This window comes from Heterocephalus glaber, unplaced genomic scaffold (assembly GCF_053883595.1).
Source record: "Heterocephalus glaber isolate CG9 unplaced genomic scaffold, H.glaber_assembly_v1.0 deba00001538, whole genome shotgun sequence".
Taxonomy (NCBI): domain Eukaryota; kingdom Metazoa; phylum Chordata; class Mammalia; order Rodentia; family Bathyergidae; genus Heterocephalus; species Heterocephalus glaber.
The window spans coordinates 26,677,414-26,702,762 of record NW_028258333.1 but is presented as its reverse complement, the minus strand read 5'-3'; the positions used below and the strand labels follow the sequence as shown (position 1 = coordinate 26,702,762).

The window sequence follows — 25,349 nt, the reverse complement described above, 5'->3', positions numbered from 1 at the left end:
GATCAAACTCTGGACCTTGTGCTTGTGAGGCATGTGAAACCAATTTTTTTTTCTTTTTTGGGGGCACCAGGGATTGAACTCAGGTCCTTGTGCTTGCACAGCAGGCGGTGAAACCACTGAGCTAAATTCCCAGCCCTGACACAGTATTGAGTAAAACAAATCTTCTTCCCTAAAAATTTCTCCCCTAAAAACTGTATTGGGCTACTTTCATCAGTTAAAAGCAGGATATGAAATTATTGCCCTGGGCTATTTCTCTACTATGATGATTCTTAACAAGGATGATTTTACCCTGCTCTGCTGAGAGTGGCAATGTTTGAAGACATTTTTGACTATCACAATAAGGCCTAGGGGATGCCTCTGACATCTAGTGTGTACAAGTTAAAGAAGTTGCTATTCCTACCACGTACAGGCCAGACTCTGAAGCAAAGAATTATCTGTCCCAAAATGTCAGTAGTGTCAAGGTTTGCAATCCATACTCTCATAAGATGCATAAGAAATGAAGGTAATCTTTACAGTTTTTTACGTGTAATCAGAAGAAAATGAAAAGATTTTTACTCCTTATCCCTGGGTATCATCATTCATTTTTGAATAATAGTTATATTTGTTGTATGTGAAAATGGGGTTTATTCACATTGTAGGTGTGTTAGATTTCTGTCACTGTGACAAAATACTTGAGAAAATCAATTTGAAGGAAGAAAGATTTATTTTGGCTCATGATTTTAGAGGTTTCAGTTCCTGGTTGCCTAGCGCCATTGACATAGGAGTGTGATGAGCTGGATGTGGTGGAGCAAAGCTCATGGTGGCATAAAAGGGGGAGAGAGAGGGAGAAAGAGAGAGAGAGAGAGTCAGTCCAGAGAATACCCCCAGTGATTTGCTTCCCCAAATGGACCCCATTTATTGTGGTCTTCACTAGCTCCCGATAGTCTATTCAATTCTGAATCTCTAAATGGATTAATCTATTGATAAGACTGGATTTCTCATGATACAATCACTGCCCAATAAGCCCCTCTGCACATTCCTGCATTGGGATCAAGTCTTCAACAAACAAGCCTTTGGGGGGGATTTCATACTTAAACCACCACAGTAGATACTATTATAGAAGTAGTGATTACCCTTCTCCTCTGTTTCTCCTTTTTCTTTTGCAAAAATAGTAATGCTGCATGTGTTTCCTGCAAGGAGAGGTAGAGTGTTCTGTATCTCTCTCATTCTGTGTTTACGAACAGCAGGAATGTAATGAAAAGCCAGTTTTCTTTCCTTCCACATAGTGTCTGTCAAAAACAATACAAAAAACCAAAAACCTTGTTTCCTCATAACTGATTTGATATTGATTCCTTTGTAATTTGTGTATTTGTATAAAAGCATACGTACTGATTGGAAAAACAAGGAAAAAACTATGTAAATAATGTTGGGTCATGTGGTCAACATATGAGAGCTTTATAGTAACATCGTGAGTCCTTGGGGACTTCATAAAGTGATGGCAGAATCAGATGATAAAAACTTCCAGGCAGTATCTTTTTTTTTCCTGTTTCTAAAGCAATGCAGAAAAAACACTGATGGCTTATTTTTATAGTCCTTCCAGAAAAATATCTGTAATTCTTCTTCTTTTTTTTTTTTTGGCACTGGGGATTGAACTCAGGACTTTGAACTTGCAAGGCAGGTGCCAGAACCACTGAGCTAAATCTCCGGCCCCAGTAACTCTTATTCTTTATGATAATTAACCAAGTAAGATACTGTTCAGTTTGTCTTTACCAAATATCTTGTTACAGTTCAAAATAGTCCAGTCTGGTGAAAATAGACAACTCTTCTTTTATTGAATGTATATTGTTATCCATAATCTATCACGTCTATATATAATGCTTGAAAAAAACCCCTGTCATTCTTTAGTCAATGTAATGCATATCCTTTGACTCTAACCTGAAAGTCTTATTTCCGACCCTGTGATTATGTATAAATCATATTCCTCAAATGCTTGTTAAAAGTGAAAATTTCTGGGTCTCATTCCTCAGGACTCTAAAATTAGAATCTCAAGGAGGTGGAGCCCTGGGAATCTGTAATTTTTCCAATATTTCCTGGTAATTTTTATTCACTGCAGATTTTGAGACCTAGCAGATTTTAAAAACCAGCAGCATAACAAGGTTGACCTTCTCTTAGATTGCTTTCCTGTTGTCCCCAAGAATAGTTTTGCTAATAAAACAGGTGATTATCTTATTCAAACAATTCTGCTTTCCTTGATCTTTGGTTATTCATAAATAAAATGCAAATGATAATCTTACTAACACATAACAAAAGCACTCAGAAAATTAGACGCACAGTACTATTAATAAAAGAGTATATGTGTGTGTTTGGAATATGTATTTTTAAAGAGCAAATAGCAGAAGGGAAATATGCCTGTCTCCATTTGGAATCTAAAAACTCACACGCACACACACACACACACACCTTTTGAAAACCTTTCATTTGCAGCTAAAGAAAGTTAGTTACATTGTTCAATACTCTATATTTTTTCACTATAGGCAATGTTCATTCACTTGATTCTCAGAGGCTGGAATGACCCAAGACCTTTTGTTATTCCGTACTGTTTGGCATTTTGCCACATCCTGCCTAATCTATTGCATATTTCTGTACTATTGCTACATACTATTCCTGTATCTATTGCATATCCCTGTCAGTTGAGATGTGAAATGGGATGAAAGTAAATGTATCTTATTTCTGAGGTTTCCTAATGCTTTGTATGGTAGTTTTCATCTGTGACGATCCATGCATAGTTTCTTAATTGGATACTTCAATATACTTAGCTTCAGGATGCTATTTATCCATTCACTCACATTCTACCTACTTATCCTTATCATTTGTGTTTGCCTTTCCTGCTTAGCTATGATGAAAATATTGCTTGTATTTCCTTTTCAACCTTGAAGCTTAGATTTAGTCTATTAAAACAATGTTTATACTTCCTGTTTATCTCCTCTCCCAAATCACCCCTGTATAATTATACATTTAGCCTTCACCCAACAGTGGGACCTGTGTTACATCTACCCTAGCTAAACATGGATGTTTTTATTTTCATTTCCTTATCTACCTATTGCTTTCAAAACAAACTTAGTCTGGGCTTTCCTAAGTTCTAAGCTAAGTAATATATTAAAATGTCATTAGTTTTAAAATTCCTGATGCTTCAAACACTACTTGGCATGCACTCAACAAATATTTATTGAATAAATAGATTAAAAGATTAGATTCTTCAGGTGAAGGACTTCATAATCAACTACCAGTGGAGACTTTCCAATTATCCCATGTTTTGCATTGCCTGGAGGTCTACCGCGGGGCTGCATTCCATGTATTGTTTTATGATGTTGATTTGCACAGGCTTGTACTGTGCAGTGGAGCCTGAGCAATGTTTGGCAAATAGGAGGAATCTTAATTTGCTTTGAGTGATTCAAACGTGTTTCCATGACAACTATTTTGTTTGTTTCCTTAGACTATTTTTAGAAATTTTTTTGAGGCTTAATGTGAGACCAGACTGTTACATCTTACATGTTTAAATTTTCATACAGCTTCTTTTTTTGTGCATATAATTTTGTCATTTGCCTGCACAAGTAGAGGAGCCAACTTTACAACTCCCTACATATGAGAAGGTGGGCCAGTTTCGAATATGTATTTAGGAAGTGTTGCTAGTACTACTCGAATTCAATCCCACAGATTTTACTATTTCTGGTACTGTTGAGCAATAGTCAGGGAAAATTCAGCCAAAATAGCTGATTAAACTGGTTAATAAGTTTTAATCCAAACATGCAGTTTATAGGTACAGTCTAAGAGATAAAAAATTATCTTATTAAAGTTGAAAAATTTTGCAGCAATGACGACCAATTTATCATTCTTTGATTAGAACCCTCTATATAGCTATATGAAGGAACTTAGTGTTCTTTCAGTGTATAAGCAGGGTTTGTTTGTCTGTTTATTATTGTCCAAACCATTAATTATGAGTTACAAAGATGATAGGCATGTTTTGTCAGTGGTACTGAGCTAAATAGAAGGGCATCTTAGTCCTTCCAATACATGATTTCAATTATCTTCTACATCTTTATGCTTACTTTTTACAGGTTAAGAAGTTTGAGAATTTTTATAATAATAGTATTCCTTCCAGACAGAATGGGAAGAATTTTGGATTGGGAATCCATAAATCTATATTTCAAGTTTTACTCTTAACTAACAACAAGCAATGTGACTTAGAAAACCTTTTTACTTCAAGCCTTCATTACTTTATCTGTGCAGACAAAGGTTCAGCCAAATGACTTCTAATGATGCTTCTAACACAGACATGCTATGAGTTAAATGGGTTTTATTTATATCTTAGAGTTTGGAAATATGTTCTCATCTTGAGCTGTGGAAAGTCAAGCTCTGTTTACATAGCAAAAGTGAAGCTTGGGATATGCATTGCCTTCAATTTAATCAAGATACCCTAGCCACTGGGTGCTGGAGTCATAAAAGATAGTGTCTAAAAATGATGTGAAGACCATGCAGTTTGAGTATCAATTACTAAGGGCCAGATGATATGTGGTATTCAAATGCTATCTTATTTATTATCATCGCTGCCCTGAGAGGCAGATTTTACCCATGAGAAAATAGAAGTCTAGATAGAGAGTCTGACAACTGGCAAAAGGTTATGAACTTGCTAATTGCCCAAACTAGGATTCAAATCTAGGTGTTGCTTGAGTCTAACAGATAATCTCAACCAAGCAATCTCTCTCTCTCTCTCTCTGTCTCTCACTCTCACGCTCTCCGGTACTGGGGATTAAACCCAGTGCCTGCATCCTTAGCCCCTTTTTCATTTTGAGCCTTGCTAAATTGCTAAATTGCCTAAGCTGGGCTCTAACTTGTGATCCTCCTGGGTCAGCCTACCAGAGTGCTAGATTACAAAGCTTATCTGTGAAACTCACTCCATTCCATTTGATCAATATTTGTTTTAGATGTACCATGCTTCAGGTCCAGCTTTTTTTATTTGCTAGATCAGAGGACAAACAAAAGACCTTCCCTTGTGGAGCTTGCATTTTAGCAAAGGGGTTACTATTAGTATATATAGTAAATAAAAAGGTTATACAGTGTTATATCAGGTGATAAATGCTATGGAGTAAATAAAAGCAAGGCTGGGTGAAGGAAGTTGGGAATGTGTGTGAATGGAATGGGGTGGATTACAACTTTCTCTTGAGTGGTTGAGGTGGGTATCACTGGGATGGCGAGTTTTGATAAAAAAAACTTGATATGAGAAATTTAGTTATATGGATATCTAGAGGAAGAACATGCAGAACAGAAAGAAGATCAGGACCCTGAATGAAGAGCATGCCTGGTTTTTAGCAAGTCAGTTTTTGTAACACAGAAAAAGTCAAAATAAAGAGAACATTGAGAAATTAATTTAGACACCAATATTCCTCTTTTTTTAAAAAAGAAGCAGATTGATTTTTTTCTTTCCTTTTGTCAGTATATTTCATCCTGCTTACCCAAAAGTGTGCTAGAAATGTTTCTTGTTTCCCACAAGAGCCTTTTCAAGCTTCAGTTTACTTTGCCCTGATGTGGCAGTTCTCAAACTTCCTGATCTCTTGACACTCTCGTACTCTGAGTCAAGCATGTAAGTCACTGGCACAGGCAGCAGGGCGAGTACAGCTGAGGAAATCGGGAAAGAGCCTTCTCAAGTACTTTTCCCCTCTAAGTCCTCATACAACTACAAGCCAAGGCATTGACCAATAATCTTCACCTTAGGGTGGTGACAGTAGATAGTGATTCCTTCTATCCATGTATTCCAACAACACTATACCCCTATTCTGTTCACGAGAAGGTCAGTGACAGATATGTCATTGAATACAAAATGGGCAATGCCACCCTCGAAGAAGTCCAGTGAGCCTTATCAACCACCTGCTGTGAAGCTCAGTGTCTTTCCCTAACCTGGACATCACTGTCTAAAACCTCCAGTTCTTTCCTAATTACCAGGAAACATAATTCAAGATTCTTCCCCTGGTTCACAAGACCCTTAATAAATTGCCCTCTGTGGACTCCTCCACCTTCACTATCATCATTTACCCTCACTCACCACACTGTAGCTCCAGTAACATCACTTCAGTTCCACACAGTGCTTGAGTTCTCAGCTGCAGTAGTGATAGCCTGCAACTAGGCCTTCTAATCATTTGTCCAGAGCAGTGCAAAGAAACCTTGAAAGAATTCCAAAAAGTATTCTGTAAACTTTTTGAATAAATGTAATGAAGTTGTGAAAAAATAAAACTGTTCGGATCGAAAACACCTACTAAATCAGCAAATATTTACTTCATGCCTGCTGTGTACCTGGCATCAGTTTTAGGCATTTGAGAAAAGTCACTGAACAAAAGTGAAATTACATTCATTTTGGGGGCTTAATACATGAAAAACACATCTTAAATCTTTTTACTTCCCTACCCCTTCCGCTCCACCCCCCCCATTTCTCGATCCCTTTCCCCACTTATTTTAAAGTGATTTAAATTGTATATTGTCAGGAATTAAAAAGTCAGATGAAACAGGTTTTGGTAAGATGACCTAGTAACTGAAAGTTCAGCTTTCTGCTTGCAGTTCAGAGATGATGTAAATGAGCAATTAGCTGCTTTATGCATCTCTTCATACCCTTGGCCCCAATGAAAGAACTACTTCTAAGGTACAAGATCCCGGTGATGAATGTAACTGTATTGTATACTTAAAATGTACCAATAAACTTGAAGAAAAAAAAAGAGCTACTTCTGCCTCGGTTAAGGAGGCAAGCCACTTTGACAGAGCCTCAGGTTCTAGCCAACAGGAACCATTGATAGGGAACTGCCCTCTCCTAAGCAACTGCCCGGGTCTGGTGGGGCTCCTTTCACCGTTTGAGGTAGAAACCTATGTAGTGCTGTGCTGGATGGTATGCAAGATCCTCTAGAGGACACCCAACCAGTGGTTTCAGCTTCACCTGGAAACTTATTAGAAATGCAGGTTCTCGGGTGTGGAGTTGAGAAGTTGGGGGTATGAGAATCACCATGAGAGTTTGTTAACATACAGGTTTGAGAAGCCACCTTCCCCCCTTTTCTTCCAGCTTCTGATTCAGTAAATCTGAAGGGGAGCTGAGAATTTACATTTCTAGTAAGATTCCATGGAATGCTTTAGTTACTGGACTGGTGGCCTCTTCTTAGGACCCACTGATGTAGAAAAATCATAGTGTTTTATTCAAATGTGTGGTTTATCAACCAGAAGCAGCAGCAGCACCTTGGGGCCCAGAGGATATGCCAACTCTCAGCCCCTAAACCAGGATTATTTAACCTGAATTTATTACTGGAATCTGTATTATTCACAAGAGCCTCAAGATATTTGAACGGATATTAAAGATAGAACTGAGACTTCCTTAAGAAAAACCTCCCCAGTTATTCTGTTCTCAATGGCCTGTTTGTTTTCTTCTTAGAACTTTTTCCATCTCTTTTTCTCTATTTTCCCCACAAGTATCCACAATGTAGGAGTATGGCTGTTTTTTTCCCCCAGCTTCATTCTCTTTTCAAGGCCTGGTATAGTGTTTTCACATATAATCACTTAAATATTTTTTGAAATTAATGATACTGTAAAAGGAGGAAAGGCTGGAGAAATTGCTTAGGTAGCGTCTCTGGCTTTGGCTTTAGTGATTGAAATAAAATATGTTTGGAGATGAGTTAAATATAGGGCTCCAGAAGTCCTTTGGGTATCCCCTGCTGGTCTAGAGTTTGAATGGTCCCTTCCTGTGACATTCACCTGTTCCTAGGGAGTGTAAGTGACTCACCCTGAAAGAATTACCTTGTAGGCTGCTTGTTCTCAACCTGCTTAGCAGATTCCCCTTCCTGGCAAGGTGGAGCCCCATCCTCTTTCCTTTAGAGGACTGGAAATGCTGTCTGTCTGTGACATCATGGTACCCAGGAAGTGTACCTGAGATGACCTCCTCCAGGACCCTGAGGGCCAGCTCAGTGTCTGTGACATCACAAGCTTCTTCACACTCTGAAGCCTGCTGGCATTCCAGAGTCATCACGCTCAAACTGACTCAGTCCCAAATAATGAAACACTATTACAGGGTGGAAATTTGGTTTCCAGTGGGAATTGATGCTGTTACAAATCTGGGCTAAAATATATTTTTCATCACATACAAAAATAGTCCCTGGGCTCTTGGAAGAGTTTCATTATTTTTTTTTTCTGATGCTTTTAACAATGGAAAATAGTTTCTCCATATTTCTTTTGGCAAGAAATGGCACTTTTTTTTCTCTTTTGGTGAGATTTAGTGTTAACTAAGTGTGAATTAACCAATGGATTTGTGAACTATGTTTACCTTTATGTGCACAAATCCTATGTAGATAGATTGAAAGAAATAATTCAGTGGTTACTTTTAAAGGAAGCAAAAAGTAAAAGCAACGCAGAAATGAGCAGCATTTCATATACTCTTTGGAATCTATTTCGTTGTCCTTTCTCTTACTAAGCTCCCCGTTCTTCATGACAGGTTTTTGAAAAAAAAATGGAGAGCACCTAAAGGAGACATGTTGGTTTTGTTTTATAGAAGGATTTGAGTGAGAAACAATGGCACTGGCCCAATTCACAGTCCTGATTACTGCCAACCAGTGGCTCTGGAGGGGCAGCAGAAACAAGGCAAGGGTGTCTCTGCTAGCTGGGAGGGTGCCTATCTTTGTCAACCTCACACTCTCAGAGATGTGTTATAGAATTTTGCAGTTGAAGAATATGTAACTTAAAAAGTATATAATTTGTTATTTGTTTTTAATCTTAAAATATTTTTCTCTTAACCTAGAAGAGTCTCAATGGGAAAAGATGGGTGCTGTATAATTATAGCCACATACTGAATGAGGGATTCCTAAGTGAGGCTTGTGCATGCCTATGACAAACATAACTACCTAATCTATGAAAAATATGTGAGGAGGTGAGAAATGTAGATGAAAGAGGATTGAAGGATGTGGCATTATTTTATAATTTGCTCTGATTCACTCAATGAACTGGCAGGTTCAGAAATAGGCCATTACTCCAAACACCCTCAAAGAGTAGTGTGAATAATTCTGCTAATGAAGCTTCCAACAAAAGTTGCCTGATGTGTTTGTCTCACAATTGCAAGATAAATAATCCTACTCCAATTTCTTATGCTCTGGCAATCACAGTTTAGGGAATCATAGGGCTAAACACTTCTCTTCTACTTCTTCGTGTAAGTGTGAAAACTCCCTAACCAGCCTACAAATTAAAACTTCCCTCTACTGATATTTAGCAATCAGTGATGTGGTAGCTACAAAGGTGGGAGACAGTTGCTGTTGGCTATGTGGGGGGAAAAGAAAATGAAAATAAAGTGAATGTTGTGATCACAAAGTGGTAATGTTGACTCAGTGGTTACAAAGGGAGAAAGCATAGGGAAAATATGAGACTAAATTGAAACAAGGGTTAGAATTTCAGACACTGTTAGGGTTTAGCAGAAAAGTCATGATAAAGGAAACAGTATTTCAAATTGTGCTGCTCCTGTACATTATCTCATTCATCTCTATGGTAATTCCGAAGACACACTGAACAGACTTTCCTTCTGCTGAGTAAATGAGGAAGCTGAGTCAGTTACACAAATGACTCTCCTGCTCACTTAGTGTGGGCCATAAAGTGAGAACTTTGCTTCTGAATTTTCTTTGAGAGGTTTCCTGGGATGTCTTTTAGTTATGCAATTGTTATTGTCTGTTTGTGTTTGTTTTTAGCATTTTTTAATATCTCACAAACTCATTCAAGAAAATGCTGTCTGAGAATTGCACTAATCAAACGAGGTTGCTCTTGCAGAATACCGTGGACTGGGTGGGTTAAGCAACAATTTACTTCTTACAGTTCTGGAGGTTGAGAAGTCCAAGGTCTAAATGCTGATACACCTGGTGCATGGTAAGGGCATTGTTCCTGGTTTGCAGATAACTGCATTTTCCTGATATTCCTACATGGTGGGAAGAGAGATTATTTCTCTCAGTTCTCTTAGTATAAAGGCACTAATCCCATCCAAAGAGGCTCAAGCTTAAACAAGATTCTTATCTTCAAATACCATCATACTGGGGATACAGACTTTAACATTTGGATTTGGGATGGGACACAAAATTCATTATATACAGATGTGATGTGTGACACCTGTCCTCATCATTTGATTTTTTTTTTTTTTGATCAAGGCTAGTTGGAGTCCTATATGCCTCATTTATCCATATGTCAAATTCTTTTCCCCTGCTTGGGAAATTTTTGGCCATTACTTCTGTCAACAGTTTTTTTTTTTAATGTCGTCTGCACTCTTTCCTGTTTCTTCATTGACTCCTATCAGTCATATGTTATTCTTCTCTGCGTTGTCTAGCAGCTGCTGGATTGATTTCTCATGGTCCCTTACAATTTTAAAGCAATTTTTCTTTTCTTGGTCACTAACTGCAATCTTATCTTCTATATCTGAAATTCTGTCCTCACATTGGCTCATTCTGCTGCATACACTTTCAATGGAGTTTTTAATCTCCTGGAAATCTGTTTGTATCTGTTTTATGGATTCCATTTGTTTCCTATGTTGAAATTCCATCATGTTCCTCAGCTCCTCTATTTTTTTATCTGTGTACTCTCTAGATTTATTAATCATGTCTTGCACTATGGGCACAATGTCTGCTGTTATGTGAGAAATTATTTCTGATTTCTTTTCCAGATCCTCTTTTGTTGCCAGTTCAGGGAGTGGAGGTGGTTGAGTATCAGAGTGTTCCATCTTGTTTCCCTTTGGGGTTGCTGTAGGTTATCTGGAAGTCTGCTTTTGAGGCTTGCTTACGTGTCTTTTCATTTTGATGGGGTGGGGGGCGCTGTTGGCATCCAAGCAGCTCACCTCCTCTCTGCTGTGCTATGGCAGCCCCGGAGCCTCCTCCTGGGTGCTGAGATTGGCTCACCTCTGCACTGGGAGCAGTGCTATGGCAGCCCAGGGTGTCCTCATCATTTGAAAAAGACACAGTAGACAGACTTTGTGATCTTTGTCTCTTGCTGTCTTTCATCTAAAATTATTAGCTCCTCCTTTTCATTGTGAAGCAGATGCCTATTTATGCAAGTACCCTGAAATTTAAATTGGTGAAATTGTCCTTTGTATTAAAAGATGTAGTTTTAATCCTTAGGGACATAATCCACTTATTTACTTAAAATACATTTCTTTTATTAATAAAGTAGTTTCCATAACTGATTCTGTACTTATCAAAATATTTTCAAATTGATAATTGCCTTTCATGATTTCATGTTGAAGCAGATAAGTTGGGAAGAACATTAAGTCTGTTTGAGCCAAAATTAACCTATAATCAGCCTGAAAGCAAAATCGATAATATTGCATGCAAATTTTTGAAGAATGTAGTATCATTTGCTAAGAAAACTTAATGCTTTGAAGCTTTTGTAAATATCTTGGCTGCTTATTTTTTTTTACATAAAAAACTTTTGCTCTGGGTACTAGTAGTTGAGATATTTGTAGGGCTATTGAGCTCTAATCCCATTGGAAAAATGACAAAAATGAATAGCAGCAAATCTCTAGCATATGCTAATAGTGTGGGCACCTAGTCTTCTGGTAACAGCAGCATTACAGGTCACCTGCTGGCGTCTGTTTATCTTCTTTCCATAAAATTTCAAGTAAAGGCTATTGCTTGAATGCCCTAGATATTCTCATTCATGATCTTTTAGCACAGACTTACCTTAAATCAAATGATGTTTTAGATCTGTGTACCTACAGGGATAATAATTTCTGGAATTTCCTACCCTCTCGCTAAAGCAATATTTTATAATTGAATTGGCAGGGTTGTCCGATTGCATTATCTAAGCAATTCATTCTGACTCTTACCTGGTTATAGAGATCATTGAGTTTGATTCTCTGCAGGAGGTACAAAAGGATCCCCTCTGTTGATTGACTTCCAGGTGAGAAATTTGCTTCAGTAATCCACTGTGTGTATAAATGCGCTCTCCACCTGTGAGTCTTATGTGGCAGTTATAATTAGGTACATAGATGGCCTGGTAAAGTTGTTTTAGTCATGGATACTTGACATAGATATAAATATAACACTGGATATTTCGTCTCATAAAACAATCTCCTTTTCTTAACCACACCTTCTAGGAGTATAATAATGCACAGCTTTAGAATGATGTACTTACCAGATTGTGACTTTAAGTGACTCATTCCTTTTGGCTGATCTTGAGGATAGAAGCCCAAACAATTTTCAAGTGGGGGTGATTTCTTGATTGTAAAACGATCAAGAAGGATTCATTGGATTGAAAGTCTCAAATTTTAACTTTTCTTTTTTTCCCATTGAGTTTATTGGTACATTTTAGGTATAAAATACATTTACATTCATTATTGGAATCTTGTACCATTACATGAGTATCTTGGTTCTTATTTTTTTCCCCTTCCCTTGCCCTCCTTTCACCCCCTCCACCCTTCACAATTTGCAAAGACTTTGTTTCCATTTCTGTCCTTTTCTCATATTTTTTCTTTTCCCTTTTTTCCTTTCCCCTACCCCTCCCACTTCCCCTGCTCCTTTAGACCTTTTCTTCCTATTACAAAATATCAATTATACATTGTTTGAATTACACTATCAAGATCTAGGAGACATTACCACAGATTTTACAGAATTTAAGAAGTACCTTGGAAGACAAATTAATGAAACTAACTCTGGAGGAAATATAAAATTTGAATAGCACCTATTAAAGAAAGTATATTCCTAGCTTGTAAACCTACCTATATGACAATAACAGGCTCATATACATTTTAACTGATAAATTATATCAAACAATTAAAGCAGTGAAAAGAAGGAACACTTCTCCCCTCATTTTAGGAAATCAATGTTGTGTTAATCCTAAAACTGGATAAAGAGAAGAAAAAAGTATGAACATAGATAGAAATTTGTTTAACAAAACAAACTATTAGAAGTCAGATCTGGAAGTATGTGGAGAGTGGTTTTGTTATAGGGATGGCAGTGTTGGTTCAGCATTGGAAGATCCACCCCCCAAAAGTCATCATTTTAACAGAGGAAAGGAAAAAGCCATATGATCCTGTGAGTAGTTGGAGAAAAAGTATTGGACTAAATTCTACAGCTGTTCATGGTAAAAGCTATCAGGAGACTACAAGTAGAACACTGTTTCTCAACAGATTAAAGACATGCACTCCATACTTCCAGTGAGAATGCTTTATATTAATGGAGAAGATACAATGCTTTCTCCTTAAGGTGGGGAACAAGGGCAGATATGCTTACTCTTTATCTGTCTATTAAACTTTGAAACCTAGGCCCAACCAAAATAGTCTGGCAATAAAATGACACAATTAGGATAGGATTGGCAAGGTAAAAGCTAAATCTTTATATGTAGATAAAATGATCATCTACAGAGAAAATACTAAGAAATCTCAAGGTACCCCTAGAACATGTATTTGAATTTAGCAGGATTAGAAAACACAAGGTATATATAAAAATTTAGGTCTGTGTATACTTGCTATAAAGGAAGAACTGGATATTGAAATTTAAGTTATGTAGAGTACAAAGGACCTAGAAAAGTTAAAAAAAACAGTGTTGGAAGACGTTTAGTACCTAATTTTAAGATTTCTTCTAAAGCTACAGTAATCAAGGCAGTGTTGGTGTAAGGAAAGACATATAGATCATTGGAATAAAACAGAGAATCTAGAAATAAAATCACACATATATGGTCCTCTGAGCTTTGAAAGATTATTTAACATTAACATTTTATAGAATATAAACTCAATTCAAGAGCTGAGGAAGAGATAGTGTTTTCAGCAAACGGCACTAGAACATCTGGTATCCACATATAAAAAATTAACCTCAACCCTTTTTTTTCCATACATGAAAATAACTTGAAGGGATCTATGAACCTAAATCTGAAAGCCTAAAAGTATAAAACTTCAAGAAGAAATTATAAGGGAAAATGTTTATGAATTCAGGGTAAGCAAGAACTACCTAGGATACAAAAACAATGATGTATAAAAGAAAAAAATTGATAAATGAGATTCCATCAAAATTTAGAACTTTAAATGACATCATTCAAATGAAAAGTAGTCCTTACACAGACCATATTTACAATGCATATAACCTATGACCAGAATATATAAAGAAATCTCACAGCTCATTAATAGACAACCCAATTAAAAAGGAGACATAAGATGATAAATAGCCAGTATAGCACAAGGAAAGGTGTGCAACTCTAGAATCATAAAAATACTAATCAGTACAATAACAAGATTGAATTATACACTCATTAGGAAGATGAAGTTAAAATTTTAAAAGCCTTGTCATGATTTTTTTTTTGTTGGATTCTCCCCCTTTGCTTTTAATTTGTCACGGCCAATAGATTCATTCTGCTGGGTTTCCTGGGGTTGTGATCCTCATTGTCTTTTCCTAGGGTATTGTCTAAAACTTTTTGGAGTGCCAGTTTGGTATTCATGAAGTTTCTGAGGTGCTCTTTATCATGAAAGTATCTTATTTCTCCCTCAATTTTGAAAGATAGTTTTGTAGGGTACATCAATCTGGTCTGGAGGCTGTTTTCCTTTAGGACTTGAATTACATCACTCCAAGCTCTTCTTGCCTTGAGGGTTTGCATTGAGAAGTCTGCTGTGATTCTGATGGGCTTTCCTTTGTATGTGATTTGTTTCTTTTCTCTCACTGCTTGTAGAATTTTATTCTTCTGTTGAATTTCTGGAACCCTAACTATTATATGCCTATGTGTAGATTTTTTTTGATCAAGACTAGTTGGAGTCCTATATGCGTCACTTATCTGCATGTCAAGTTATTCTCCCCTCCTTGGGAAGTTTTCTGCCATCACTTCTGTGAAGAGTTTTTTTATGTCATCTGCACTCTCTCGTGTTTCTTCATTGACTCCAATCAGTCTTATGCTATTCTTCTTTGCATTGTCTAGCAGCTGCTTGATTGATTTCTCATGTTCCCTTACAATTTTAAAGCAATTTTTCTTTTCCTGGTCACTAATTGCAATCTTATCTTCTATATCTGAAATTCTATCCTTCCATTGGTTCATTCTGCTGTGCAGACTTTTGATGGAATTTTTAATCTCCTGGAAGTCTGTTTGCATCTGTTTTATGGATTCCATTTGTTTCCTATATTGGAATTCCATCATGTTCCTCAGATCCTCTATTTTTTTATCTGTGTTCCCTCTAGATTTATTAATCATGTCTTGCACTGTGAGCACAATCTTTACCGTTATGTGAGAAATTATTTCTGATTTCATTTTCCCCAGATCCTCTTTTGTTGCCAGTTCTGAGAGTCCAGGTGGTTGAGTATCAGATTGTTTCATCTCGTTTCCCTTTGGGGTTGCTGTAGGTGATCCAGAAGTCTGTGTTTGAGGCTTGTTTACATGTCTTCTCATTTCCACAGGAGGTGGAGGTGCTTCTGGCACCCATGCGGCTCACCTTCTCTGACCTAGCAGTGTGGGATGGCAGCGAGGGAGCTTCCTTCTGGGTGCTGGGACCGACTCACCTTCAAATTTATCTTTACATACATTTTTATAGATTTTATCACACATACTACCAAGTTAGTATTATGTTTTCACCAACTACCAGGAGGAAGGGATCTATATCACTGGGAAATATCTTCCATGAGACAACTGTAGTGACAATAACAGTATATATACTATTTGACAAGATGAAATTGGTGTGATCAGAAGTAGAGTTTGAGCATTCTCTCTTGTGTGCCTCAAAATCCATTGCTCAGTCCAGACTGTCTCACACTGACATAATTGTAAGTATCATCTGGGCCACTTACTACACATATTGACCTTCCCCAGCATTACTGAACCAGAATTTCCAGTGGAAGGACTTAAAAATATGCATTTTTTAAAACAAAAATATTTGGTTGTTCCAACAATGATAGAAATTTGAAAACCTTTATTTTAGTGGCTGCTATAGGAAGTCTTTAGTTTTTTTAAATTATAGCCACCACATTGCTTTAACATATTTTAATTTTTAAAAAGCACAATTCATATTAGATATTCTGTAGAGTAGGCAGGGCAAGTACAGTATATTCAACTTACAGGTACTGATCTATCTCAGTCAACAACCCTTAAGATTTTGGTTGAAAATGCAATCATCCAAAAGGTTTTAGTGCCCCATAGCCAGGTTGTAACATGAGGAGGTTTCATATGATCCTCTGTAACACATAAGGACACTTTTCGAGAAGCACACACAAAGTCTGATGAAGCTCCAGTGTCCTAGTAACTTGTACTAGTCACTCCAGCAATGCTAGAGGTTCACTTGGGGCATTCATTAGCAGCATTCAGAGGTTGGATTCTGTGCCCTCCTAAATTACTGACCCAATGGTGACTGATTAGTGACTAAGGTCAGCTATTATCCCCAAGGAACTTGGTGTTTAGGTCTCAGGGGCTTCTCATACTTTGTTAAGGCAAAAGTAGAAAATATCTGTAAAATATTTTAGTCATTCATGTCTTGAATACTATTTATTTCACCAATGACGAAGTACCATTTTAACATTCTCCATGTTAATTATTAAGTTACCAGAAACTCATTTCTGATTTTCAAAATGGGCTGCTTCCCTGCCCTATTTCACTGGGTAGGTGTTATTTCTCCTTCAAAATATTAACTCAAGCACCACCTTTTCTTGAAGTGTTTCCTGTATTTACTATGCAAAATCTGGTCCAGAGCCCATTAGGATGACCTTGGAGCTTGTTGGAAATTCAGATTCTCAGCCCCATTCACAACCTACTGACTCAGAATCTTGGGGGAGACTGAAGAGAGGGGAAGGGAAGAGGAAGTAAAAAGTTTCAAAATGTGATATGTATCAATATCCTGTGATGAATATAAGGAATATATAGCCATCATTATGTATTACAAACATATACTAATAAAACATTTAAATAAAGATTCCTAGTGATTTAGAAACACCATAAACTTCAAGAAACATTGTTGTAGAAGTTAGCTGTCTCTCATCTGTGGTTCCTAAAAGACCATAACACTGTGATCTTGCCTTTAGCCAAGCAGTTACCACTTTGAATTATGTAACAAATGCTTTTGCCCATTCATCTAGGCCAGTTCTCATGTCTTGCTCATTTCTGTACACGTATCACCTGGCACATATTGGATGTTTAATTCGTGTTGCATGAATGAACAAGCATACTTGTCCATGGCAAAATTAGTTGTTCAGATCCAAATTCATGTTTCTCAGACTTCTAACTTGCGTATGCATCCTCAAACACTCAAAAGCAGAATGTGAGTACAGACAACATAGTAACCAGCTTTCCAGGGCTGCTGGTGAGAGAGAAGTGTTAGGCCTAGGAGCCCCATCATGGCATGGGGGAAGGATTTGGTTTTGTTAGGTGAATGAACAGAAGGAGAGAGCAGAGTCATGTAAGGGGTTTTCAATGTTTTGAATATTTGTGTCCCTTCAAAATTTATGTTGAACCTTAGGTGATGGTATTAAGTGATGAGGACTTGGGGGAGTGATCATACCATAAGGGCTCTAATTTCTAGATTAATGGCCTTATAAAAGAGGCCCTTCCATTTTTTCTGCCAAGTGAGGACACAGAAGTTGTCTTGCCAACCTTTTCTGCCATGTGAGGAGGCTGCAAGAAAATGACATATATGGAAAAAACCCTCACAGATATTAAATCTGCTGTCATTGTGATCTTGGACTTGCCATTTTCCAGAATAGTGAGAAAGAAATTCTGGTTGTTTATAAATTTATTACCAAGTTTGTGGTATTTTGTTATAGTAACAAGAATTCAATAAGACAGAAGAGATATATGCTTGTTGTTCTGAATACATCTTCTGTCTCAACCCATTTCCAAAACAGCAGAATTCCAGCTATCATAGTAGCAGACTATAACAGAGATTTCACTGGGACTCCTCCCTCAACCTGATGTTTTGCTATAGCCCACACCCCACCTTTCTTGTTAAACACACTAATATAAGTGGTAGACTTCGTGTCTTGTGTTTGGGGCATGAGTGCACTGAGAAGTAATAAGTAAAAACAACACATCCTGAGTTCGGGATCAAAAGTTTGGAATGGGTGGATAGATGTAGATAGCTAACTGATAGGATGGACCAGTGGTCTAGAAAAACTAGGATAGGGTAGGAAAGAGCGGGAAGTAAGAAGTTCCATCAGCGTGAGGGCTGACCCAAATCCAGGTGTTGTAGGCCCAGAACACCTGGGAAGAAATATTCTATATTTCTTTCACTCAACCAAATGTCCTTTTGGATGACTACTGTTAATTAACAAGACACAATGGAATTGTTAAACAAGTTTATCACCTACTCAGAACCCAGTCAGTAGATGTAGAATAGTATCTGTCTTGAAATCAACCCAACCAAGTGTCTTTGGTTGGCTTTAGGGGTCACTATTTAGAAGAGGGTAGATGTTATCAAGCTAGTCAATGCTTTTGACCTTCAGTAAAAGAATTCTAGAGAATACTTAGGAAAGTCAGGGAGGTGGTCAATGCACAAAACCAAACCTGGAATGGAGGAGGCAATGGAATAAAAGCAACTATTTGAAGAATCTTATCCAACTGATAGTGTCATGTGGGAATCTGGGTTTATATTTTCTTGAGTATACAAACCCCAAACTCATATTTTAAAAAGAAATACCTGCATTGATACAGCCTGGTAAGTTGTTCCTAAGGTATTTAGGAGGTAAATGATGCTGTGAGGGCTAGAGTAAGTTTGACATATGTCAATTTGTGACACTGGGCTTCAGAAATCTTTTTGTGTGTAGGGATTTCAGGACTTTGGTCTCCTGGGTGCTTTGGGATCTTTGTGTCCTTGTAAGAGCACAATAGAGAGAAATCAAAGAAAGGAAATAAGAAGCTGGTTAGCTAGTGTTTCTTGTTGTTTACATGAAATCAATCACTTAACCAGCTTCTAATTCACTAAAACAAAAAACAATTAAACACAGGTGAAACCAAATAAAAGGACAAATCAATAGCCAAGAATTTTAGCTTCTCCCTCAGTGCTTCCATGGAAGGCACTGGTCACCTACTTAATAATGGAACTGAAACTAAAGGCAGTGTTTTTTTTCTCCCTCATTCTTTGTATCCTGTAACTGCTCAGGTCCAAAAGATTTCATCCCAAACACTGACAATTCATCCCCTTCTCCTTTAATCCCTGTCATATTTTTCCTAGATCAATCTGAAGGTGTCATTGGTGTCTCTAATTGGCTTCACGAGGAAACTACACAGAGTATACATTTTCTTCCAAGATGAGGTCTGTGGCAGGATTCACAAAAAGGGCCATGCCGGTCCTGGTCATTTGGAGTGAGTGAGACAAGAGACCGGAATGTTTTTGCAGTGGGTGGATTTGCTGGAGTCATTCCCAGTTACTGAGTTAGAATACAATAGCACACAGGTCCATTCCTTTCTGGTAATTCTGTTTTTCTCCCTTCCAATTTCCTTGGGTTAGTATGGGTGATATTTAAAAATAGGGTCACGAATTGAGTTTCTCATAATTTTATTTGTTACATTTAAAAACTTTTTCACTCATGCATATAATGTGGTTTTTTCATTTGCTTATTGGTTAATTTTAGGCATGCAATACAGTTACATTCGTCATTGTGAACTTGTACCTTTGCATGATGTATCTTGGTTCTTATTTTTTCCCCATTACCCTGCCTTCCCTTCAACCCCTCCACTCCTCCCTATTTACAGAGACTCTATTTCCACTTTTTCCTTTTCTCATATTTTTTCCTTTCCTTTCTTTCCTTTCCCCTCCAACTTCCCCTACCCCTTTAGACCTTTTCTTCCTATTTCACATTATCAATTATATATTTGGATCCTTTTTTGATCATATCCATCTCTCATATTACCCCATTTTACCCCCCCCACACCCCTTTAATCACTCCTTGTCTGATAATAATATTCTTTCTATTATTTGTTGTTTTGTTTTGGTTTGTTTTTTAAGATTCCACTTAGCAGTGAAACTGTAATAATTATCTTTCTGAGGCAGGCTTATTTTGTTTAACATGATAATATTCAGTTCCATCCATTCTTGAAAATGAAATAATTTCATTATTTTTTATGGATGAATAATATTCCTTTGTGTCTATGTACCACATTTTCAGTCTCACCAATTCTGATGGCATATTAGAAATTCAAATGTCCATTGGTTTGGTGACTTTGAGGTCAATATAACTAAATAATTATAAGTTAAATAATTATATTTATAATATAATTTAAATATAACAAATACACAATAAATCAATTTATATTTAATTAATATAGTTTAAATAATTAAATTTAAATAAAATATGAAACATAAAACAGGGGAAAAATGGTCTTTGCTCAGAATTTGGCCATCACTTTTGCTTAAAGGGTTAGTATGGGGAGCATCTCTTATAGACCTACATCTTCCAGATCTGATCTAAGCTGTCCTAGCATGACCACAGTTATAGACAGCAGTCTTTCTAATGTTAACTTGAAGGGGGATGAATGATAACAGTATGTTTTAACTCAGTTTTTATCAATGAATATTAAAGAAAAGAGGGGCTCAGTGAAAAAATATCTACCAACTTTGTTTTGGGTACAATACTTGCCCTATATTTATACTTCTTGGGTGATGATAACAGTTATACAGTTACTTAGTAGCTGCAGGATCTCACATAAGGGACTTTTCCATAATAAGCATTAAATCCCTCATTTTGCAAATGGGAGAAATATCATCACCTGTCCCATATTTTTTAGTGAGGATTATCTAAAAAACATTTAAATCTCTTAGCAAAATAGTACACAATAAGAAAACTGATAAATTATGAAATTATGACATCCTCACACTTATTCCTCAATGAAAATCTGTCTCTACCTCTATCTGTTTCAATAAAAAAGTCTCTTTAGCTCTAGAAGTCAAAATTCAGGCATTTGGAGGAATATCAGAAGGACAAAATATGCTTAATAAGCTATTCAATATGTAACATGTTTTCACGGAGCAAAGTATGAAAGAAAGAAAGAAGGAAAGAAAGAAAGAAAGAGAGAAAGAGACAAACAAACAAACAAAGAAAAAAAGGAGCTGAAAGTCTTTGTAGCAGTCACCTTTCTTAGTCACAAAGTTTGCCTCCTACAGGTAACCAATATTAACATTTTTTAAATATCTTCAAGAAAATTGATGTCCCTATAAGCACAAGCAAAGAAATCCTTTTTATCAACTGTATTAAAAGTATTTTTAAAATCTGAGTATCACATCTATCTTGGTATGAAGCATTATTATTTTTCACATGACTTTCATGCTCTGCCACTTTGATACGTGTATGTCTACTACTAGTTTTCTAAGATCACATCTCATAGTTGTCTTACATCTAGGCTGCAGCACAATGGGACATATTTTATGGCTCTAGTATTTGTGCCAAACATTACCTTGTTGTATATTGAATTTATATGACAGCTAAATATGGTTAAACCCAAATGATAAAGAACTTGCTGTGTTTAATTAAATTGGTTGAATATGTGTGTATCCTGATGCAAATATATTTTCCTCAAAAAGACCAGTCTGCTTTTTGTTAGGCATAGGAAGTCTCAAATTAACTTTGCTTTTTTCTTTGAGTTTCAAAAAGTGGTCTCTGAGGTACAACAGGAAAACTCTGTAGTGAACTGTAGTTTTGAAAGGTTTTGGGAACATCCTTATGTTTTTCTAGTTTCTCTGGAATAAATGTAACATTTTCAAAGTGTAAAAAGATATTGACTATTGAGAAATTAACAATAAACTCTAAGGAAAACTTCTAAAAAGTCAGGAGAATTAGAAAGCATAACTGTTTCTTTTAGTACATCATTCCCAGGACACACGCACCACAAAGGTAGGATTGATGTGAGCAGACCTCATTGAGGAAATGTGAAACCTGAACACTGCAGTGAACACTGTAGATCTCCATCTACCCCATTTCCATTTAATGCTTTCCCTACTTCCACACAGGTGCCTGATGCTGCAGCAAAGGCTCACAGTTATCTTGAGCTCTGGGGAGGTGCCTGGAACAGGAGCCACATTATGAGAAATTACAGCTCCAGCTGGGGGAGCAGTTGGTAGCCTGTGCATGATTTGACTAACAGATTCTAAAAGCAAACCTCCATGAATCAAGGTTGGAGAAACCTGTGAACAACTGAGGCTGTAATGTTTCTTTGGGGTCAGACTGAAGCTGGACTCCAGCTGAAACCACATCATTGTTTATTTGCAGAAGGAAAACAGCAGGAGAGTAGGATGTAATGTTGGTTAGTTTTCTATCACCATAACAAAATGCCCCAGATAACTAACTTATGAACAGAAAAAGTTTATTTTAGCTCATGCTTTTTTGGTCAGCTTTCTGTGACCATAACAAAATGCCCAAGATAATTAACTTATGAACAGAGAAGGTTTATTTTAGCTCATGCTTTGGAGATAACAGATTGGGTGGACCCACTGTGTTGGCCTCTAGTAGCCTCTGGCGGGTGGGCTGAATAACAATGGTGGAGAGTGTGGTGGTGCAAACTGCTCATCTTTTGACCAAGAAACAAAAAGGGACGAGGAAGAGGCCATGGTCCCACTGTCCCCTTAATGCCCCTGATGACCTGAGGACCTCCCATTAGGCCCAGTCTCCCAAAGGCTCCACCATCTCCCCAGAGTGTAGGAGTGAGGAACAAACCTTTAATATGTGGATCTTTCAGGAGTACTTCTTGGAAACAGAGCTGAGGCAGCTTTTAGAGACCTCATTCAGATCAGGATGGTTGTGTAGCAGTGAAGGAAGGGCTCTTCTAAGCAAGAGTGAAAGGAATGTTCTCTGCTCATTCTCTTTCTACCCCTACCTTTTAAATTCTCATGCCATGAACTCCTTTCCAGGTCTGTCCCATGGGAGCCCATCTTGCCAGCAATGATCCTGCACTGTCCAGAAAATTAATTTGCTCCTTGTACCATTAGAATCTTGTTATTTCTTATTCTTATGTGATTCAAGATCAAAGATAAAACTAAAACAACAACTCTTTTGTTTCTTTTTTACTTTTACCTAAAATTCAACATGAGAAATGGAAAGAAGGGGCTGCTAGCAGCAGGAAAAAACCGATAAAAAGTCCTGTTGTCTTCCTAATTTTTTTTCAAGTCCTCTCTTCCTAGTCACATGCAGACTAAATTCCCAAAGTTTAGTCCAGTGCTATTTATGTGTGTTTTTAAGGCAATAACTTCCAAGAGTGGCAAGGAAACAAAGGTAAACAGGCTTTAAGCCACTTGGTCAATTCACATAGCTTGGCACAGCCTTAGGAACAGATGGTTTCCTGACTCCCCAAATGTGAAGTCAACCTTAGATCCTAAAAGAGGGTGATTATTTTTAGCATTAATAAAACCTTGGAATATTAAACAAAAAGAACATTCACTATGATACAGCAGAGTGGTTTATCAGTTAATAATGAACATCAGTTACACGATCATGTGCTAGAGAAATCCAGAGCTACACCTGTGTCGTGAGAGCCTTATAAATCTGAAAATAAGAAAGGTAAAGAGGTTGAGTGAGTTAGGTGTACTGGAGAGGTGGAGAGGGAGAAGGTCAGGGCTAGCAAGCAAATCTTTTGATAATGTGACTTGATGTCTGGAATACCGCAAATTGGACACCCTGGAAACTTCCCCACTTCAAGTATCCAGAAATGCTGGACTGAATACAACACATACTCTTTAGAACGCGTGGCTGAGCTTGCAAAAAGATAGAATCTGAGGAAATTATGAAAAATATGCAGCTAGAATACAAAGCATTTACCAACATTGTGCTTCCTCCAATTTTCTCTGAAAAATAAAATAAATATGGAGGAATGAACAAAAAGGTCCAATGTACACATATCAAGAAACAATGAGAGCAGATGGGAGAAGGTGCAATATATGAAGAGAAAGGTGGGGAGAAAAACCAAAAAAGTTGAAAGCATTACAATACAGACTAAAATGGTAGAAATAATTTCAATAATGTTAGTAATCATAACAAAAACATACAAATATCCTAAAGGTAGTAGTTTTCAGGCAATGATTGTGAGGTTGGGTTTTTAAAAACACGTTATTAAAAAGAATCATACATTGCCAGGCTTGCTAGTGCATGCCTGTAATCCCAGCACTCTGGAAGCTGAGCCAGGAGGATCCCTGCGAGTTCGAGGCCAACCTGGGCTCCATAGTGAGTTCAAGGCCAGCTGAGCTACATAGAGAGATAATGTCTCAAAAAAAAAAAGAAAGAAAGAAATTCCTTAAAAGAATCATACACTGGACATAAACACAGAGTTAGAAATTAAAAGATGCAACACATATACCAGACAAATATTAACTAAAAAAGCTATTATCAGTTATAAATCTGTACTATCTTCAGGTAAACTTTAAAACACATACATATTTAGGGATTAAAGTTATTTGTTCAAGAGACTATTACTAAACAAAAGGAAGAGTATAAAGGTAGAGGGTGTGATGCAGTGATGACATGATCAAAGTATGTTATATGTATGTATAAGAATGTCATAATGAGGTCCAATATTTTTTAAAATTAGTATGACTAATATAATATATAAAGTAATAATTTAATGATTAAGTATATATTTCAAAAGAAAAATTCTAAGTTGTAAGCCTCTAATAGCACTACATTAAAATACATAAAATAAAAACTGACAAAATTGTAAGGAAAAATTGAAAAGATTTCCACAAATGCCTCTTAGATCTGATAAATTATGTATAAAATTATTCTGTGTTATGCACATATGTACATATATTCATATGTACATATTACACAGAAAAATAAAATAATAGATGTATATTTGATAAACACATTTTGACTAAGTTGAATTTATCTCAACTTATCCAAAATTATCAATGTAGAGTTTCAAGTTGAAATACTAAAATGATTAGTATAAAATGTTAACATGATTAGGTCAATAGATGGATAGAGGGAAAAAGCCTTGTGTTCATTTCAATAGATGCAGGAGGAAAATATATTAATATTCAGTAACTATTCATGAGAAACCACAAAACTCATAGAAAAACATGAATAAAAGGAAATTTTCTTTTTCTATTAAAAGAAATCTACTAAGACCTACTATAAAGATTATTCTTCCTGTTGACACATTAGAAGCAGTCCTTTGAAAATTAGTAATAGTAATAATGTTTGCTATTATTCATCTATTATGTATGTTTATGTAGGTACTTATAGTACTATGTACAGTAGATAGAGCCTGTACACAGAAAGAAAGAAATAAGATGCATAAGGACTGAAAAGAAATAAACAGTAACTTGAATACCATATGATTATCCTCATAAGAAAATTTGAGAGTATTTTTAAATGGTATAATTGCTGAGTTAATATAAGAAAATCAATTGCATATCTGCACACTAACAATGTGCAGCTTTTAAACAG

At 36.7% G+C, this 25,349-nt stretch overlaps 1 protein-coding gene across 1 annotated transcript; it reads right to left on the bottom strand.

The window, feature by feature from the left end:
- Positions 1–836: 836 nt before the first annotated feature.
- Positions 837–8,029, bottom strand: LOC147824524 (uncharacterized). The gene is made up of 4 exons (XM_087189334.1): positions 7,790–8,029; positions 6,077–6,194; positions 5,490–5,652; positions 837–1,268 (listed from the first exon to the last, which is right to left on the bottom strand). The coding sequence occupies exons 1-3, from the start codon at positions 8,027–8,029 to the stop codon at positions 5,501–5,503; spliced, it is 510 nt and encodes a 169-aa protein (XP_087045460.1). The 3' UTR covers positions 837–1,268; positions 5,490–5,500.
- Between the last annotated feature and the right edge of the window lie 17,320 nt (positions 8,030–25,349).

Coding starts and splice junctions, on each gene's coding strand:
- LOC147824524 (XM_087189334.1), bottom strand. CDS start 8,029: ATGACTCTGGAATGCCAGCAGGCTTCAGAGTGTGAAGAAGCTTGTGAT. Junction 6,195..7,789: donor TACAAGGTAATTCTTTCAGG/GTGAGTCACTTA, acceptor AATTCTTTCAAG/GTTTCTTTGCACTGCTCTGG. Junction 5,653..6,076: donor GTTACTGGAGCTACAGTGTG/GTGAGTGAGGGT, acceptor CGATTTCCTCAG/CTGTACTCGCCCTGCTGCCT.